This window comes from Salvelinus fontinalis, chromosome 4, assembly GCF_029448725.1.
Source record: "Salvelinus fontinalis isolate EN_2023a chromosome 4, ASM2944872v1, whole genome shotgun sequence".
Lineage (NCBI taxonomy): Eukaryota > Metazoa > Chordata > Actinopteri > Salmoniformes > Salmonidae > Salvelinus > Salvelinus fontinalis.
This window is the reverse complement of record NC_074668.1, coordinates 6658360-6679305: the sequence shown is the minus strand read 5'-3', so window position 1 is coordinate 6679305 and position 20946 is coordinate 6658360. Positions and strand designations below refer to the sequence as shown.

The following is a 20946-nucleotide window of genomic DNA, read 5'->3' as shown; positions in this document are numbered from 1 at the left end:
AATAATTTTCCTTCCTCATGATGCCATCTATTTTGTGAAGTGCACCAGTCCCTCCTGCAGCAGAGCACCCCCACAACATGATGCTGCCACCCCCGTGCTTCACGGTTGGGATGGTGTTCTTCGGCTTGCAAGCCTCCCCCTTTTTCCTCCAAACATAATGATGGTCATTATGGCCAAACAGTTCTATTTTTGTTTCATCAGACCAGAGGACATTTCTCCAAAAAAGTACGATCTTTGTCCCCATGTGCAGTTGCAAACTGTAGTTTTTATGGCGGTTTTGGAGCAGTGGCTTCTTCCTTGCTGAGCTTCCTTTCAGGTTATGTCGATATAGGACTCGTTTTACTGTGGATATAGATACTTTTGTACCTGTTTCCTCCAGCATCTTCACAAGGTCCTTTGCTGTTGTTCTGGGATTGATTTGCACCAAAGGACGTTAATCTCTAGGAGACAGAACGTGTCTCCTTCCTGAGCGGTATGACGGCTGCGTGGTCCCATGGTGTTTATACTTGCGTATTATTGTTTGTACAGATAAACGTGGTAACTTCAGGCATTTGGAAATTGCTCCCAAGGATGAACCAGACTTGTGGAGGTCTACAATTTATTTTCTGAGGACTTCTCTGATTTCTTTTGATTTTCCCATTATGTCAAGCAAAGGGGCACTGAGTTTGAAGGTAGACCTTGAAATACATCCACAGGTACACCTCCAATTGACTCAAATGATGTCAATTAGCCTATCAGAAGCTTCCAAAGCCATGACATAATTTTCTGGAATTTTCCAAGCTGTTCAGTCAACTTAGTGTATGTAAACTTCTGACCCACTGGAATTGTGATACAGCGAATTATAAATGAAATAATCTGTCTGTGAACAATTGTTGGAAAAATTACTTGTTTCATGCACAAAGTAGATGTCCTAACCAACTTGCCAAAACTATAGATTGTTTACAAGAAATTTGTAGAGTGGTTGAAAAACAAGTTTTAATGACTCCAACCTAAGTGGATGTAAACTTCCGACTTCAACTGTAAATGTTGCAATTGCGATTTGACTTGCGATTTAGAGAGAAACATTTGGGCAAACTGTTGGATGGAAATAGAATGACTATTCTAATTCTATAGTTAGAATATAATAGTGGGTTTGTGACGTTATGTAAATATTTCAGAAAAAGTGGGAGAAAACACCTGCAACCTATCCAGAACGCTGCAGCCCACCTGGTTTTCCACCTTCCCAAGTTCAGCCCACCTGGTTTTCCACCTTCCCAAGTTCAGCCCACCTGGTTTTCAACCTTCCCAAGTTCTCCCACCACGCTCCTCTCCACACTCCACTGGCCTCCAGTTGAAGCTCGCATCCACTACAAGACCATGGTGCTAACCTACAGATCAGAAAGAGGAACTGTCCCTCTCTACCTTCAGACTCTGCTCAAACCCCACACCCCAACCCATCCACTACAAGACCATGGTGCTAATCTACAGATCAGAAAGAGGAACTGTCCCTCTCTACCTTCAGGCTCTGCTCAAACCCTACACCCCAACCCGAGCACTACGTTCTGCCACCTCAGGTGTCTTTGGACTGGGCAGCTCCCGCTGAGCCCAGTCCAAGCACTTCCCTGTCCTGGCACCCCAATGGTTCAACCAGCTCCCCCCTGAAGCTAGGACAGCACAGTCCCTGCCCATCTTCAAACATCTTAAATAATCCGCCTCCATGGGATGGTTTTCAATACAGTGATTTTTAAATATTTTTTTAAGTAAATACCTTCAGTCAACTAGTGTAATACATTAGCAGATAATGTTCTTCATTTCACTTGTCATATAATTTTTCATTTTGAAGCTTACTGGTAGGCCCCAGTCACATGGTGTTTGTTAACTTCTTTGGGACTGACGGGCACTATTGAGTAGCTTGGATGAATAAGGTGCCCAGAGTAAACTGCCTGCTACTCAGGCCCAGAAGCTAAGACATGCATATTACTAGTAGATTTGGATAGAAAACACTCTGAAGTTTCTAAAACTGTTTGGATGATGTCTGTGAGTTTAACAGAACTCATATGGCAGGCAAAAACCTGAGAAAAAATCCAACCAGGAAGTGGGAAATCGGAGGTTTGTAGTTTTTCAACTCTTTGCCTATCCAAGATACAGTGTAAGTTTGGTCCGATTGCACCTGGTATTTGGACATAAATTATGGACTTTATCGAACAAAACAAACATTTATTGTGAAACTGGGATACCTGGGAGTCCATTCTGATGAAGAGGTAAGTGAATATTTATAATGCTATTTCTGACTTCTGTTGACTCCACAACATGGCGGTTATCTGTATGGCTTGTTTTTCTGTCTGAGCGCCGTACTCAGATTAAAGCATGGTGTGCTTTTTATTTAAAAAAAAGTTTTAATCTGACACAGCGGTTGCACTAAGGAGAAGTTTATCTATAATTCCAGAGTCTTGCTGTCTAATATTTGTTTTGCTCGTACATCAAACTGTGAGTAGCATTTTTTGAGTTACATGTACAAAGTTATGAGCTGGAATGTTTGGTGTAAAGTTATGAGCTGGAATGTCTGGTATAAAGTTATGAGCTGGAATGTCTAGTGTAAAGTTATGAGCTGGAATGTCTGGTATAGAGTTATGAGCTGGAATGTCTAGTGTAAAGTTATGAGCTGGAATGTCTGGCATAAAGTTATGAGCTGGAATGTCTGGTATAAAGTTATGAGCTGGAATGTCTGGTATAAAGTTATGAGCTGGAATGTCTGTCCTGCACATAGTTTGTCAGAGACTGTCATTTGCTATGAGATTTTACATTACATTGGAATTGCTAATCTTCTAGATTACAGAAGCTCAGTAGGGTATGAAAATAGCGCCCCTAGTGTTCAGTGCCGATTATTACCCAAACATCCAGGGATGGCACAAGGTCGATATGAAGGTGTGACAATCTGGATAGTGTTCAAACCTAATGTACAAGCAACATTTTTTTCTCCAAACCTATCGAAAAAATAATCATGTTATTAGGTCATACACAAGTTTTACTGCACGTGACGTTTCAAACGTATTCTGTCATTACTAAACGTGTAACGTTATTCAAATATTTAAATCGGGTTGTCTTCCTCAACATGAAAGTGGATGATGATGCAATATTTGCGAGAGGGAGGGAATCTGATTTCATTGGTCCTCAACTCACAGCTCAGAGACTTAATTCAGGACGAATGGAGTTATCCCTGAGTTAGCCTGCCTGAGAACAGGTTCGTTCTGAAGGATTCATTGCCATTGAAAATGTACCTGACTGGCTAAAAAATGTGAGCCACTTTCACTGTACCTCTTATCCAGAGTTGAACTCAATAGTTGATCAAAGTTAGCTTGCTAATTTCTCCAACCACGTAATGTAGTATAAGGGCTCTGGCCAACTCATTGTCATGTTTGACAGGACAATTCCATAAGGAACTGACAAGAGAATAAATAGAAACAGACTGGCGAGGAGATGAGAGCAGAGGAGAGAAACCTACCTGTTGCAAGTGAGGAAGTGCTGAAAAACGTCACATTTGGACAGGACCGGGTGACTAGTCATGTGATTCATCCACCATATCAACCCTTTCCTCCTTTTAGAGATGAAGTCCTCTTCAAACCGCCCCGTGGCCTGTTTCTCCGGTATGTGGGGCACCGAGATGACAGGGAACTTCTCCACCAGTCGGGCATAGAGCCAGTCAAAGTGTTTATACCTTCTGTTTACCTGGATCTGTGTGTGGGTGGGCGTCAGCTTGTAGGCAATGTAACTCTTCATCCCTTTAAACTTGGTCTGCTTGGTGGGGTCGTCGATGGTACAGGCGAAGGGGTACGGGTTTTCCTGCCATTCTGGACCGTATTGTCCCGTTACAACACATATCTTATCGCCATCTTTCACAAACCCAGCTGCCTCGCCTAACACGAACGCTTCCCCTCCTGATTTCACAAATGTTGAAAACCTATTGAGGTTTCTACTGACCGTGGCAGAGCTCTTGGCTTGTTGAACGTTGCCACTTCTGGACATAGACGATGTTGACACGCTGTATGTAGACGATCCGTTGCCATCAAAGTCCCCCTGGTGACTTCCCCCAACAACCCCGGGCTCGTCAGCCACCGTCGAGGTGTCATCCCAGTCATCGTCCCAGTCTTCATCGCTGCCCTGGCTGGCTTGGTAACCGCGCTGCTGCTGCGCCGGGGCAGGCGGTGAGGACGCTGTCAACCCAGACGATGTTGATGATTTGGACAAGTTTTCAATTTGATTTAATGTTTTATTTGAGGTGTCCCCGAAATCTCCGGTTGGAATATTGTCGTATCGGGATCCCGGGTAAGTATCCTCTGATGTGCTGTTGTTAAACGTGGACGCGGTCTCGTTATTAAGTATCTCGACGTAGGACGCGGGGAACAGACCTCTCTCGCCTTTGCCGTTGGACCCTTCTAGCCATCCTTCAATGTCCTGTTCGCTGTACAAACTCACTATTTCATGTTCCTTTAATGATATCTCCCCAGTGTTTTCGGAATTGAAGTCGTATAAAGCCCTCGCCTTGAGCGCCATAGTTCAACAAATGACTGTGTAGTGTCTAGCACTCCAATAGCCAGCAAACTATTAACGGGCTAGCATATACAAACTACACTACTTCTGTAGGCACACTCCCTCCTAAATGCCCCTCCTTAAGCGATCTACTTCGCAATCCAGTTGTCTTTTACTACTGTACATTTAAAAATAACAAGTGCAATAAAATCCCGTTATTTCGTCCAAGTCTTCGCCGTTTAAAGTTGAAAGGACTAGTTGCAGTGGTGGCTCCTGTCTCACTCATCACACACTCCCTTCTCGCGTTCAACAACCGCACGTAATCAGGCAGAGTAGATATGGAGGGTGATATGAGACGGAATTAAGTCTAGGCAACCGTACCACCCTGTGGCTGTCGCCTACTATTGAACGTCTGACTGACATGACATAATACCAACGTCTGTGTTGACGCCTGCGTGTTAATGAAAGTCATAAGGTGTGTCTATATTTATATTATTAGTTAAATCTCAACCGTAAATGCTAGAAATGTACATTTTTTTCCCCCGTGTAAAAAACGGAAGGGTATTTTCTCCATTGTAAAGTAATGGAGTTAGGCTAGATTGCTAATGGTTTTACATGTAAGAGAAGGTTATTAAAAATGGCGTTTAAACTTTCTGTACCTTTTTTTTCAACAACATTTTTGGATCCAATTTGTTTTATTTTCTATCAACAAAGAGTCAGATTAGTTCAGGTAATATATGTAAATATGCGATGTCACGATAAAATGTGTTAAGTGTTAATGTTTGTACGAAAATAGCGTTTAACAGTTTACTAGCGTGATGTTAACCAAATGTAGCTTGGCCCCCAGTAAATTACATTTTGTAAAAAAAAAAATTGGGGGAAATTGACATTGATAGTAGAGTGAGTTATATGTAATGTGTAGATGTATGATGACTGCAGATTTGGATTAACGGACCAACGGGTTCTGCCATGGGCAAGTCCCTTGATGGGTTAACGGGTTCTGCCATGGGGAAAGTCCCTTGACGGGTTAACGGGTTCTGCCATGGGGCAAGTCCCTTGACGGGCTAACGGGTTCTGCCATGGGCAAGTCCCTTGACGGGTTAACGGGTTCTGCCATGGGGCAAGTCCCTTGACGGGCTAACGGGTTCTGCCATGGGCAAGTCCCTTGACGGGTTAACGGGTTCTGCCATGGGGCAAGTCCCTTGACGGGTTAACGGGTTCTGCCATGGGCAAGTCCCTTGACGGGTTAACGGGTTCTGCCATGGGGCAAGTCCCTTGACGGGTTAACGGACCAACGGGTTCTGCCATGGGGCAAGTCCCTTGACGGGTACCAGGAATGGTGGGAGGACAATCTGAAAGTATTTATCTTTGCACACAACAGCAGGGTCCAGGCCTCCAGAACACTCCCCCTATCACCTGCTGTACGGACGTCACGTTCTGACCATAGTTCTACCACGCTGCGTATTGGTCTGATCCTTGTTACACCTCTTCAGACGAAGAAGAGGAAGACTGCGGTGACAACGGACCAGAAGCCGCGACTATTTACTGAGCTAAGCAACCCAATTGTGTATAAATGATTGCCTATACTGTAGTATGAAACATTTGTGATTGACTTTGTGTTTTTCTATTGTTGTTTTTGTCTAATATACTTTATTATCACTGATACAAGTTGTTGAACCAGATCAGAATACCTTCGAGGACCATCAATCAATCAATCAAGTTTATTTTATATAGCCCTTCGTACATCAGCTAATATCTCGAAGTGCTGTACAGAAACCCAGCCTAAAACCCCAAACAGCAAGCAATGCAGATGTAGAAGCACGGTGGCTAGGAAAAACTACCTAGAAACCACCTTCAAGCAGCGACTGAGAAGGATGTGGAGGTTTTTGACCAGGTCAAAATGTCTGCTGTTAATTTATTTTCTGTCTTTCCAAGAGATATATAAGAGATGTATTTGTAATAACATAAAATATAACTGCATTTATTTCTATTATTAAATCAAGGTGAGACCGAACATGGAGAAGGTGCCGGAGAAACAGAATGAGAGCCACCGGAGGATAATCAAGGGGACAAAATGTTTTGAACATCCGGACTAATGCCTTGGTTTGGAAGAAAGACAAAAGGAAGGCGAGTCCTGTGACAACTTCCTGCTGTTTCGCTCCTAGCTGGGCTCACCATCTGTTTAAGGAGAATATAAAAATCTCACATTATAACTATTTACATTTTCCTCCTCGTGGTGGACGACATCGCCATGCTGTTAACCCCTGGGCCAGTGTTGGTACTGTTATCTCCAAATAGTCTCAAGGCCAACCGCTGGGTCACGTCAAGGCCAACCGCTGGGTCAAGTCAAGGCCAACCGCTGGGTCACGTCAAGGCCAACCGCTGGGTCACGTCAAGGCCAACCGCTGGGTCACGTCAAGGCCAACCGCTGGGTCACGTCAAGGCCAACCGCTGGGTCACGTCAAGGCCAACCGCTGGGTCACGTGAAGGCCAACCGCTGGGTCACGTCAAGGCCAACCGCTGGGTCACGTCAAGGCCAACCGCTGGGTCACGTCAAGGCCAACCGCTGGGTCACGTGAAGGCCAACCGCTGGGTCACGTCAAGGCCAACCGCTGGGTCACGTCAAGGCCAACCGCTGGGTCACGTCAAGGCCAACCGCTGGGTCACGTCAAGGCCAACCGCTGGGTCACGTCAAGGCCAACCGCTGGGTCACGTCAAGGCCAACCGCTGGGTCACGTCAAGGCCAACCGCTGGGTCACGTCAAGGCCAACCGCTGGGTCACGTCAAGGCCAACCGCTGGGTCACGTCAAGGCCAACCGCTGGGTCACGTGAAGGCCAACCGCTGGGTCACGTCAAGGCCAACCGCTGGGTCACGTCAAGGCCAACCGCTGGGTCACGTCAAGGCCAACCGCTGGGTCACGTGAAGGCCAACCGCTGGGTCACGTCAAGGCCAACCGCTGGGTCACGTTAAGGCCAACCGCTGGGTCACGTCAAGGCCAACCGCTGGGTCACGTCAAGGCCAACCGCTGGGTCACGTCAAGGCCAACCGCTGGGTCACGTCAAGGCCAACCGCTGGGTCACGTCAAGGCCAACCGCTGGGTCACGTCAAGGCCAACCGCTGGGTCACGTCAAGGCCAACCGCTGGGTCACGTCAAGGCCAACCGCTGGGTCACGTCAAGGCCAACCGCTGGGTCACGTCAAGGCCAACCGCTGGGTCACGTCAAGGTCAACCGCTGGGTCACGTCAAGGCCAACCGCTGGGTCACGTTATGTGACCTGGGGCGGCAGGTAGCCTAGTGGTTAGAGTGTTGGGACAGTAACCAAAAAGTTGCTGGATCGAATCCCTGAGTTGACAAGGTAAATATATTGTCGTTCTGCACCTGAACAAGGCAGTTAACCCACTGTTACCCAGAACACTATCATACTGAGCACATAATGTGAGCCGCACAGAGTAGCTAAAAACACGAGCACCGCAAAGACTGACTGCCTGTTGAAAACCAAGTGAAAGGCTGAACCACACAGCACCCACCTACTCTCTATTCCACACACCAGAATTCAGTATCTCAGTCTGTGATGCCATGTGAGTGTTCAATAAAATCTAAAAGTAAATTGATACACATGTACAAAAAAATAAATTAATTTACATTTATATATTTAAATCTAAAATATTGCCAGATTGGTTTTTACAGCTGTTTTCATGAAGGTGTTCATTATTGTAAGTTGTAACGTATCCCTTGATGGTATTTGTTAATTCAACATTATTCATTGTTGTATCGTAGGACGTACAATAGATATATATTCAACCACAAGGGTGTGCTAATGAACTATGATTTGTTTTTGAAAAGTCATAGTAGAGGACTACTAAAATAATATTATTTCAGTGTAAATATGGGAAGACTTGTTTAAAATGAAAACATGCCAGCCAGACAAGCCAGTGTATGAATCAAATGTATTTGCCTATGAATGGAGTGGAAATTAGCTGACTTTTGTGATCTGTAAAGTAAGTCAGATTAATGTGTGGGGGGGGAGCATTGAAATTATATATTTTTTTACCCCGATGCCTGTTTATTCATAAAAAGCAGAAGATGGTAAATAACATTGAATCGCAATGGTTCGTCTATGCAAATTAATAGGAAAATAAATACATTAGCCTACTTGGTAACAAATATGACGTGGGGGAAAAGTCAGGATTCCTAGTCAGGCTATTGTGTGTCAAATCCAGATTAAATATAGGTCTTCATGTGTATCAAATCTGTATGCGATTGTGGACTAAATCAATGACAACCAGCTGAAATGTTCAGGTTTCATCATGATCTGTGATCGAAACAGGCTGGGGTGTTTTCGCTTCTGTTTAGGCTCAGGTGGTTATGCGTAACCACAAAACTTTACTGAAATGAATAGCCTGATTCAATGGGATTCTCCTGAATTAAAAAAAAAGTGTTTATCTGTTAAGCTGTTTGCTCTATGCATAGACCCATACCGATTCTATCTTTTTGGTCTTTTGCTTGTAGGCATAGCCTACAAATAATATTCTAAATTGCGGAGCATTTAATAAACCAATAAACCGACTTTTTGGTCATATCGTGACATCAGTGATTTTCAGGTCAGAGAAAGATGCCAGAGTTTCTGAATTGGAATTCCGAGTTGGACGACGACCGGTCAAAGCAAAAAATGAATCCCAGTCTGAGCTCGTTTTTTCCCGGGCTCCAAGTTGTCTTGAACGCACTGAAGTCGGAAGTCGGAGATTGCCGAGTTCCGAGTTATTTTGAATGCGTCACTAGATACTTCCCTCTACCTCCAACAAACAAACCCTTTTTTGTATTGAGGTGATATGTCTATTTTTAGCTAAATCGACAAATGAAATTGATTAGATTATTCTGGGAATCCATTTCATTTTTTAAAAAATAAAATCATGTACATGTAGACGTTTTTAAGGCGTTCATGGTAAGATCGTTCATAATAAATTTACAAGCAAACTGACACTTGACGTGTCCGTGTCACGTTGCATGACGTGTACACTATGTCTACATGACGTGTACGCATCACGTGACATTCATTTTTTATTTAACCTTTATTTAATTAGCCAAGTCAGTTAAGAACAAATTCTTATTTACAATTACAGCCTACTTGTAAAGCCCCCCCCCTGGCCAAACCCTCCCCTAACCCGGACGACGCTGGGCCAATTGTGCGCCGCCCTATGGGACTCCCGATCACGGCCGGTTGTGATACAGCCCGGGATCGAACCCGGGTCTGTAGTGATGCCTCTAGCACTGCGATGCAGTGCCTTTAGACCGATAACATCTAATAACAATATTTATTCACGTTTTTACGTCTCTTCCGTCAACAATTTCTAAGCAATCTGATAAAATGTGTAAAAACAACATGATCAGTGATGCTGAAAGCCTCATGCTTAACATTCCCATTGTAGTCATAGATATCATACGTTTTCAATGACTGGAGAGGAACTTCCTCTGTCTATTTACCAAATTAAATAAACACTTCATATTTCTGTTCAAATGAAACACATCATTGTTTTAATTGAGGTGAGAGGAGTTGGGAGTAACATTTTAAAGCGAGGAGGGGGGGAAAAAAAAACAACGTATTTTCAGAAAATAGATTTTTAAATATCATTACTGCCGTTATATAATTCGATAACATTAGCACCAACAGCTTTTTATAGCGAAGTAGCGTCAGATAGAAACGTTACAATAACAATGTTTAGAGAAATATTAGAAAATTGAACTTCACACGAAAATAACAGACACAATGAATCAATCAATCACTCATGTTAGTGGTACTGTAGCAGCTGATCTGGCCTCATCCTTACCTGATCAATACAGTAATAATCAACAGTCAATAATCAATAGGGGTCCTCCTCACTGTGTTGTATCCTGACAGGTGTTCTCTGCTTGGATTCCACCACCAGTATCCCATCATGACATAGCAGAGCCCTCAGATCCCCCGCATGCTGTAGTTTCTCAGGCAGTGGGTACTGACGGGTGAAGCTTCGGGTAACAAACCCATGTTCATCCATTCTGGCTCCATGCTGAGCCTTGATCAAGAGCCATCCCTCAAACACCTGAATCATGATATCCTCAGGTCTGAACTGGGACACGTCCAGAAGCACCTGGTAAACAGGCTCAGTCCGCTGGGGCTGGGATGTGGCAGTACCTTCGCAGACCGCTTCTAGCTTCACTACCCCAGGGGCAGGCCTCACTACCCCAGGGCCAGGCTTCACTACCCCAGGGTCGGGGAAGGCAGGCCCGGGTAGGGCGAAAAGGTCATGGTCCTCCACACAGTCGTCCAAGTCCCTTCCTTGGAACAGGGCCTGGTGGCGGACTGGGCTGTTCACCCAGTGGGTTATAGACAGTCCCTCCATGGTTCTGCCTTCCTCCCAGTCCATGTCCCAGAAAGCCCTCTTGTGTTGCTGCTGTGTGGCAGAGAGGAGTGAGCTTCACAGTCGCTCAAATCAAGGATAGAAAAGAAAGTCTCTTTCAAACCAAGGTGCATGAACAACTGAGCAAACGGAATATGAGAAGATATCCAGCAACTCTTGATAGGACACTGGAGGTTTGCTTCCAAAGTAAATCTTCTATTGTTAAAAACTCGTCAGTCAGAAATACTTTTCTATTTTTGTTGCCATTGCAAAGCAGAGGATTGCGATTGGCGGGTCTGTGATCGTGTCGCTCGCAGTCTCTCAGTCTGAAAACCTCTTGTATATCGCTGTGGCAGAGTCACTGAGTTCGATAGTCGGTCCGATGAAATCGAGACGGGCCAGGCCTATATATAGGACAGCGTGTGATAGGTCCGTGGTTGCTCTATCAGACTCCCACGTTGCTGTGGCACGGCAGAGGAGTGAGCTCGACGGACAGTTAGTTGAAATCATGCCAAACCTGTCTATATTAAGGACAGCGTGTGATTCTGGTGGGTGGTGGCCGGGGGGGGGGGCTGGGGGTGGTGGTTTTTGGGGGTGATGGTTTTGGGGGTGGGGCCTGGCGGTGGGGGTTTCTGGGGGGTGGTTTTTAGGGGTGGGGCCTGTCGGTGGGCGTTTCTGGGGGTGGGGCCTGACGGTGGGCGTTTCTGGGGGTGGGCCTCTCAAGTCCTAATAGCGGTGGGAAGGGATCAGACCTGGGTTCAAATTTGTATTTAAAATGTTTCAAACTATTTTCATTTGCTTTAGCCTGGAGTACCAGATGGGTTTGCACTTTTCAAACTATTTTCATTTGGTTCCATTGACCAGGCAAGATCAATCAAGCCCAGATAAAGTATTCATTTCAAAAAGTATTTGAAGCCAGGTCTGGACATAAGAGGGCTGTTATATATGTAGCAGAAGCTAAGATAGCATATTCTATAAACCATTATTTAACCAGGCAAGTCAGTTAGGAACAAATTCTTATTTACAATGACGGCCTAGGAACAGTGGGTTACCTGCCTTGTTCAGTGGGCAGAACGACAGGTTTTTTTTTATAACCTTGTCAGCTCGGGGGATTCCATCTAGCAACCTTTCGGTTATTAGGCCAAAGAGCTAATGTCTCATATGTTTCCTTACACACTTAATATAATAATAAAATGACCATGGTACTGTTCTGAGAGATATGATGGGGATATACACTATGTATACCAAGCATTAGGAACACCTTCCTAAGCCTAATAGGAGTTTTTTAAAAGCATTTGTTGAACTTGCAGCATATTATTGTCTCGCCAAATGAAGTATTTTTTTTGTGTGAAGAATGTACTTGTTTATGTTAATGGAGGCAGCAACATGAGTGTAGATAGTCCTATAAAACCATCTCTCTGGCGCCATGGGAGTTAGAGTTCTACTTTAGGATTCTCTAACCCCCAGCAGAATCTACCGTCCCCCCCCCCAGTCATTCACACCTTTGGCCCGGACCGTTCTGATTGGTTGCCAAGGGTGGTTACTAGGGGGTGGAGTCTTGAGAGCCCTCTGGAAAAGTGTAAGTCCCTCAGTTAATTCAATTAAAATAGATTTATTGGCGTAGGAAACATGTTTACATTGCCAAAACAAATGGAATAGATAATAAATAAAGGTGAAATAAACTATCGGAAATTAACAGTAAAAATTAAAGAAAAGAGACATTTCAAAATGTTAGATTATTATTATGTACAGTGGTGCAACAACGCGTAAATAGTTTAAGTACAAAAGGGAAAATAAATCTGCATAAATATAGGTTGTATTTACAATGGTGTTTGTTCTTCACTGGTTGTCCTCTTGTTGTGGCAACAGGTCACACATCTCGCTACATCTTGCTAACCATGTTGTGCAGCTGCCATGTCAAATAAAATCACATTTTATTGGTCACATACACATGGCTAGCAGATGTTAATGCGAGTGTAGCGAAGTGCTTGTGCTTCTAGTTCCCGACAACACTGTAATATCTAACAAGTAATCTAACAAATTCACAACAACTACTTGATACACACAAGTGTAAAGGGATGAATAAGAATATGTACATATAAATATATGGATGAATGATGGCCTGAACGGTATAGGCCAGATGCAGTAGATGGTATAGAGTACAGTATATACATATGAGATGAGTAATGTAGGGTATGTAAACATGATTAAAGTGGCGTTATTTAAAGTGACTAATGACATCTTTATTAAGTGCATTTATTAAAGTGGTCAGTGATTGGGTCTGTATGTTGACAGCAGTCTCTCTGAGTTAGTGATGGCTGTTTAACAGTCTGATGGTCTTGAGATAGAAGATGTTTTTCAGTCTCTCGTCCCCAGCTTTGATGCACCTGTACTGACCTCACCTTCTGGATGATAGCGGATCTTGAGGATCTTTTTTGGCCTTCCTGTGACATCGGGTGGTGTAGGTGTCCTGGAGGGCAGGTAGTTTGCCCCCGGTGATGCGTTGTGCAGACCTCACCACCCTCTGGACAGCCTTGAGGTTGAGGGCGAAGCTGTTGCCGTACCAGGCGGTGATACAGCCCGACAGGATGCTCTCGATTGTGCATCTGTAAAAGTTTGTGAGTGTTTTAGGTGACAAGCCAAATTTCGTCAGCCTCCTGAGGTTGAAGAGGCTCTGTTGCGCCTTCTTCACCACACTGTCTGTGTGGGTGGACCATTTCAGTTTGTCCATGATGTGTACGCCAAGGATCTTAAAACGTTACACCTTCTCCAATGCAGTCCCTTCAATGTGGATAGGGGGGTGCTCCCTCTGCTGTTTCCTGAAGTCCATAATCAGCTCCTTTGTTTTGTTGACGTTGAGTGTGAGGTTATTTTCCTGACATCACATTCCGAGGGCCCTCACCTCCTCCCTGTAGACTTGTCTCGTCGTTGTTGGTAATCAAGCCCACTACTGTTGTGTCGTCTGCAAACTTGATGATTGAGTTGGAGGCGTGCGTGGCCACGCAGTCATGGGTGAACAGGGAGTACAGGAGGGGGCTGAGCACGCAGCCTTGTGGGGCCCCAGTGTTGAGGATCAGTGAAGTGGAGATGTTGTTTCCTACCCTCACCACCTGGGGGCGGCCCGTCAGAAGGTCCAGGACCCAGTTGCACAGGGCGGGGTCGAGACCCAGGGTCTCGAGCCTAATGACGAGTTTGGAGGGTACTATGGTATTAAATACTGAGCTGTTGTCAATGAACAGCATTCTTACATAGGTATTCCTCTTGTCCAGATGGGTTAGGGCAGTGTGCAGTGTGATGGCGATTGCATCGTCTGTGGACCTATTGGGTCGGTAAGCAAATTGGAGTGGGTCTCGGGTATTAGGTAGGGTGGAGGTGATATGGTCCTTGACTAGTCTCTCAAAGCACTTCATGATGACAGAGGTGAGTGCTACGGGACGATAGTCATTTAGTTCAGTTACCTTTGCTTTGTTCGGTACAGGAACAATGGTGGCCATCTTGAAGCATGTGGGGTCAACAGACTGGGATAGAGAGCGATTGAATATGTCCGTAAACACACCAGCCAGCTGGTCTGCGCATGCTCTGAGGACGCGGCTGGGAATGCCGTCTGGGCCTGCAGCCTTGCGAGGGTTAACACGTTTAAATGTTTTACTCACGTCGGCTGCAGTGAAGGAGAGCCCACAGGCTTTGGTAATGGGCCGTGTCAGTGGCACTGTATTGTCCTCAAAGCGAGCAAAGAAGTTGTTTAATTTGTCTGGGAGCAAGACATCCTGGTCCGCGACGGGGCTGGTTTTCTTTTTGTAATCCGTGATTGACTGTAAACCCTGCCACATACCTCTTGTGTCTGAGCTGTTGAATTGCTCGTGTTTGAGCCGTTGAATTACGACTCTACTTTGTCTCTATACCGACGCTTTGATTGTTTGATTGCCTTGTGGAGGGAATAGCTGCACCGTTTGTATTCGGTCATGTTTCCAGTCGCCTTGCCAATATGGATGGTGTGCTCGCCTTCTGAGTCTGACCAGCAGGCCGCTCCGTCTGCCTCTCCTGCGGCGACCACGTTGTTTTGGGCCTCTGGGATAAGATCACATGTCCAGGGTGGAGGTATGAACAAAGGATCCGCTTCGGGAAGACGTATTCCCGGTGGTAATGTTGGTGGTAAGTTGACGTCACTCTGATATCCAATCGTTCTTCCCGGCTGTATGTAATAACACTTAAGGTTTCCTGGGCTAACAATGTAAGAAATAATACATAAAAAAAAACAAATAACTGCATAGTTTCCTAAGGACCTGAAGCGAGGCAACCATCTCTGACTAGGGTTTCGTTTTAGAGGAGGGGAGGGGAAGGAGAAGAGAGGACATGAAGGGATGTTTATGTTTAATATATTTGTCACTCAAACACCCTCATTAGGATCCAAGACAGACAGACAGACATACAACCAGACAGACAGACAGACAGAGACACAAACACACACGTGAGCAATGAGATATATTATAAAGTATATACTGCCACGTAATTGTTGCCATAAAGAAATGAACATGGCTCTCCTCTCTGAGCCACTGTCCTGTAGATGGCGCTATATAGTCAGGAATGAGCGGTGTGTGTTGACGCTGTTGAAAGGGATGGAGCAGACGGCAGTGGTACATGTTGTTGGTTCCTCAGCGTTGAACGTCTGGTTGTTTCATGTACTGTAGGTCAACTCACTCAGATCAGTCGGAAGAACATCTGTAAGTGTTTTTAAAAGGTATTATTTGGACAATTCTGTGGCATTGTAATATATCGAGAATTCATAGGCTACATCTATAGGGTAAATTACACAATTAAAGAGAACAGTGTGAGATTATATCTCAACGTGGGAAATCATACTACATTCCTGCAGGTCATATAAGGTAAAGGCTAACACATGGCTAACATAAGACATCAAAGAAGAGGATAGTGATGATAGTGTCCCAGGTTCCCTCTCTCTCCTGGTGGAGGATAGTGATGATAGTGGCCCAGTTTCCCTCTCTCTCCTGGTGGAGGATAGTGTCCCAGTTTCCCTCTCTCTCCTGGTGGAGGATAGTGCCCCAGTTTCCCTCTCTCTCCTGGTGGAGGATAGTGGCCCAGTTTCCCTCTCTCTCCTGGTGGAGGATAGTGTCCCAGTTTCCCTCTCTCTCCTGGTGGAGGATAGTGGCCCAGTTTCCCTCTCTCTCCTGGTGGAGGATAGTGATGATAGTGGCCCAGTTTCCCTCTCTCTCCTGGTGGAGGATAGTGCCCCAGTTTCCCTCTCTCTCCTGGTGGAGGATAGTGTCCCAGGTTCCCTCTCTCTCCTGGTGGAGGATAGTGATGATAGTGGCACAGTTTCCCTCTCTCTCCTGGTGGAGGATAGTGATGATAGTGGCCCAGGTTCCCTCTCTCTCCTGGTGGAGGATAGTGATGATAGTGGCCCAGTTTCCCTCTCTCTCCTGGTGGAGGATAGTGAGGATAGTACCCCAGGTTCCCTCTCTCTCCTGGTGGAGGATAGTGATGATAGTGCCCCAGTTTCCCTCTCTCTCCTGGTGGAGGATAGTGATGATAGTGTCCCAGTTTCCCTCTCTCTCCTGGTGGAGGATAGTGAGGATAGTGTCCCAGGTTCCCTCTCTCTCCTGGTGGAGGATAGTGATGATATTGTCCCAGTTTCCCTCTCTCTCCTGGTGGAGGATAGTCTCCCAGTTTCCCTCTCTCTCCTGGTGGAGGATAGTGAGGATAGTGTCCCAGTTTCGCTCTCTCTCCTGGTGGAGGATAGTGTCCCAGTTTCCCTCTCTCTCCTGGTGGAGGATAGTGAGGATAGTGTCCCAGTTTTCCTCTCTCTCCTGGTGGAGGATAGTGAGGATAGTACCCCAGTTTCCCTCTCTCTCCTGGTGGAGGATAGTGAGGATAGTGGCCCAGTTTCCCTCTCTCTCCTGGTGGAGGATAGTGAGGATAGTGTCCCAGTTTTCCTCTCTCTCCTGGTGGAGGATAGTGAGGATAGTACCCCAGTTTCCCTCTCTCTCCTGGTGGAGGATAGTGTCCCAGTTTCCCTCTCTCTCCTGGTGGAGGATAGTGAGGATAGTGTCCCAGTTTTCCTCTCTCTCCTGGTGGAGGATAGTGACCCAGTTTCCTCTCTCTCCTGGTGGAGGATAGTGAGGATAGTGGCCCAGTTTCCCTCTCTCTCCTGGTGGAGGATAGTGTCCCAGTTTCCCTCTCTCTCCTGGTGGAGGATAGTGAGGATAGTGGCCCAGTTTCCCTCTCTCTCCTGGTGGAGGATAGTGTTCCAGTTTCCCTCTCTCTCCTGGTGGAGGATAGTGTCCCAGTTTCCCTCTCTCTCCTGGTGGAGGATAGTGAGGATAGTGGCCCAGTTTCCCTCTCTCTCCTGGTGGAGGATAGTGTCCCAGTTTCCCTCTCTCTCCTGGTGGAGGATAGTGAGGATAGTGTCCCAGTTTCCCTCTCTCTCCTGGTGGAGGATAGTGGCCCAGTTTCCCTCTCTCTCCTGGTGGAGGATAGTGATGATAGTGTCCCAGGTTCCCTCTCTCTCCTGGTGGAGGATAGTGAGGATAGTGGCCCAGTTTCCCTCTCTCTCCTGGTGGAGGATAGTGGCCCAGTTTCCCTCTCTCTCCTGGTGGAGGATAGTGAGGATAGTACCCCAGTTTCCCTCTCTCTCCTGGTGGAGGATAGTGATGATAGTGCCCCAGTTTCCCTCTCTCTCCTGGTGGAGGATAGTGAGGATAGTGGCCCAGTTTCCCTCTCTCTCCTGGTGGAGGATAGTGAGGATAGTACCCCAGTTTCCCTCTCTCTCCTGGTGGAGGATAGTGATGATAGTGCCCCAGTTTCCCTCTCTCTCCTGGTGTAGGATAGTGAGGATAGTGGCCCAGTTTCCCTCTCTCTCCTGGTGGAGGATAGTGGCCCAGTTTCCCTCTCTCTCCTGGTGGAGGATAGTGAGGATAGTACGCCAGTTTCCCTCTCTCTCCTGGTGGAGGATAGTGATGATAGTGCCCCAGTTTCCCTCTCTCTCCTGGTGGAGGATAGTGAGGATAGTGCCCCAGTTTCCCTCTCTATCCTGGTGGAGGATAGTGATGATAGTGACCCAGTTTCCCTCTCTCTCCTGGTGGAGGATAGTGGCCCAGTTTCCCTCTCTCTCCTGGTGGAGGATAGTGATGATAGTACCCCAGTTTCCCTCTCTCTCCTGGTGGAGGATAGTGTCCCAGTTTCCCTCTCTCTCCTGGTGGAGGATAGTGATGATAGTGTCCCAGTTTTCCTCTCTCTCCTGGTGGAGGATAGTGTCCCAGTTTCCCTCTCTCTCCTGGTGGAGGATAGTGAGGATAGTACCCCAGTTTCCCTCTCTCTCCTGGTGGAGGATAGTGATGATAGTGCCCCAGTTTCCCTCTCTCTCCTGGTGGAGGATAGTGATGATAGTGTCCCAGTTTCCCTCTCTCTCCTGGTGGAGGATAGTGAGGATAGTGTCCCAGTTTCCCTCTCTCTCCTGGTGGAGGATAGTGTCCCATTTTTTCTCTCTCTCCTGGTGGAGGATAGTGAGGATAGTGCCCCAGTTTCCCTCTCTCTCCTGGTGGAGGATAGTGATGATAGTGTCCCAGTTTCCCTCTCTCTCCTGGTGGAGGATAGTGAGGATAGTGCCCCAGTTTCCCTCTCTCTCCTGGTGGAGGATAGTGATGATAGTGTCCAAGTTTCCCTCTCTCTCCTGGTAGAGGATAGTGTCCCAGTTTCCCTCTCTCTCCTGGTGGAGGATAGTGATGATAGTGCCCCAGTTTCCCTCTCTCTCCTGGTGGAGGATAGTGATGATAGTACCCCAGTTTCCCTCTCTCTCCTGGTGGAGGATAGTGCCCCAGTTTTCCTCTCTCTCCTGGTGGAGGATAGTGATGATAGTACCCCAGTTTCCATCTCTCTCCTGGTGGAGGATAGTGATGATAGTACCCCAGTTTCCCTCTCTCTCCTGGTGGAGGATAGTGATGATAGTGGCCCAGTTTCCCTCTCTCTCCTGGTGGAGGATAGTGCCCCAGTTTTCCTCTCTCTCCTGGTGGAGGATAGTGATGATAGTGACCCAGTTTCCCTCTCCCTCCTGGTGGAGGATACTGATGATAGTGCCCCAGTTTCCCTCTCTCTCCTGGTGGAGGATAGTGATGATAGTGGCCCAGTTTCCCTCTCTCTCCTGGTGGAGGATAGTGCCCCAGTTTTCCTCTCTCTCCTGGTGGAGGATAGTGAGGATAGTGCTCCAGTTTCCATCTCTCTCCTGGTGGAGGATAGTGATGATAGTGCCCCAGTTTCCCTCTCTCTCCTCGCGCTGTGTGTTCATGAAGCACGGTCATTTTCACTCAGATTCAAAGATTCTGACTGTGGTAAAGAACTACACCTGGGAAACATGATAGAAAATAGTGATTATTGCCAATTTAGAGCCAACATTTCATCATCGTCATCATCACCACACCACAGTTTTTCACTGTCTTGCCAACTCCGCCAATAGTGGAAATGACAACACAAACCGATCTGGAACTCAGGCTAGAAACATATCTGAGTCTGGCTACAACATTTCTCCTCTCCTGAAGTCTGCCAGTAACATCCGTTTACCTTGTGTGACTGGAGACTCTGTATTATCCACAGAGGAACACTATCGGAGGAGCCTTTGATAGCTGATTTATATGTGATATGGGACAGACCCCTCTTAGAAGTGGACAGAATAAGTGTCTCTCCCGCCATAGAAACAGGAAAGATACAGAACACGGTGATGTCAACAGTCAACAGTTGTGTCAACAGTGACCTTCATCAAGCACCGAAGTCCAGAGACTGATCAAATCAAATGTATTTAGAAAGCCGCTTCTTGCATCAGCTGATATCTCAAAGTGCTGTACAGAAACCCTCAGCCTAAAACCCCCAAACAGCAAGCAATGCAGGTGTAGAAGCACAGCGGCTAGGAAAAACTCCCTAGAAAGGCCAAAACCTAGGAAGAAACCTAGAGAGGAACCAGGCTATGAGGGGTGGCTAGGAAAAACTCCCTAGAAAGGCGTGGTCCTATGGCTCAGGGCCTGATGACACTAACCGGTCCGAATGACACTGATACCAACTCATTGGGACTCTCAGGAAGTCCTAATATGGTGTTGTGAGCGATAGGCTTACCTCAATGTTGAGTTGGATGCTGTGTTCTGTTCTCTGTTCTGGCATCATGAGGCAGGAAAATTATTTTGATATATTGAAGCAACATCTCAAGACATCAGTCAGGAAGTCAATGCTTGGTCGCAAATGGGTCTTCCAAATGGACAATGACCCCCAAGCATACTTCCAAAGTTGTGGCAAAATGGCTTAAGGACAACAAAGTCAAGGTATTGGAGAGGCCATCACAAAGCCCTGACCTCAATCCTATAGAAAATGTGTGGGCAGAACTGAAAAAGCATGTGGGAACAAGGAGGCCTACAAACCTGACTCAGTTACACCAACTCTGTCAGGAGGAATGGGCCAAAATTCACCCAACTTATTGTGGGAAGCTTGTGGAAGGCTACCCGAAACGTTTGTGTGTTTCTGTGTTTGTGTGTTTCTGTATTTGTTTGTGGGTTGGGTGTTTGTGTTCTTTTGTCCATCTCTGTCCTTCTTGAACCACTCTTGGTTTGGAATAGAGACTGTTTCCATGATCATTTACAATGCTTTGAACCCACACATGACCTCTGAACCCACACATGACCTCTGAACCCACACATGACCTCTGAACCCACACATGACCTCTGAACCCACACATGACCTCTGAACCCACACTTGACCTCTGAACCCACACATGACCTCTGAACCCACACATGACCTCTGAACCCACACATGGCTCTTTTCATGGATAACATAAAATTATGTTAATTATTATGTTGCCATAATTTGAGTATTACATAACTTGTTCGTGTTAGCAATTTTTTAATCCCTATTGGTTTACAAAAACATTGCAATCATTTTGAGACAAAGTCCCTGTTTCCTTCTCGTCTTCCTGGTCCAATTAAGTCAAAGACAAAGTGGGCAAATGATTGATGTTGACTTGCTGACGAAGACACTGCAGTAACTTCATCAGTCTTGCCAGTCTGTGGGTAA

General features: G+C 46.2%; 2 protein-coding genes and 1 long non-coding RNA gene across 3 annotated transcripts in view; 1 reads left to right on the top strand and 2 right to left on the bottom strand.

Annotated features, from left to right (window-relative positions):
* LOC129853025 (sorting nexin-18-like) overlaps positions 1-4892 on the bottom strand; it is a 33257-nt gene extending 28365 nt beyond the window's left edge. Inside the window, exon 1 of the mRNA XM_055918662.1 lies at positions 3482-4892. Coding sequence (XP_055774637.1) covers positions 3482-4530 — 1049 coding nt within the window. The 5' untranslated portion in view covers positions 4531-4892. The remainder of the gene's footprint in view (positions 1-3481) is intronic.
* LOC129853026 (uncharacterized) lies at positions 3926-6954 on the top strand. Its single transcript, XR_008759064.1, has 3 exons — positions 3926-4302; positions 5888-6400; positions 6510-6954. It is a non-coding gene; the product is annotated as an uncharacterized LOC129853026 (long non-coding RNA).
* A 2694-nt stretch (positions 6955-9648) lies between these two features.
* On the bottom strand, positions 9649-11371 carry hspb3 (heat shock protein, alpha-crystallin-related, b3). The gene has a single exon (XM_055918661.1). It carries the CDS (start codon positions 10906-10908, stop codon positions 10366-10368), a length of 543 nt encoding a protein of 180 aa, XP_055774636.1. The 5' UTR covers positions 10909-11371; the 3' UTR covers positions 9649-10365.
* Between the last annotated feature and the right edge of the window lie 9575 nt (positions 11372-20946).

Excerpts from the sequence above, each read along its gene's own strand:
- hspb3 (XM_055918661.1), bottom strand. The coding sequence starts at position 10,908 with ATGGACTGGGAGGAAGGCAGAACCATGGAGGGACTGTCTATAACCCAC.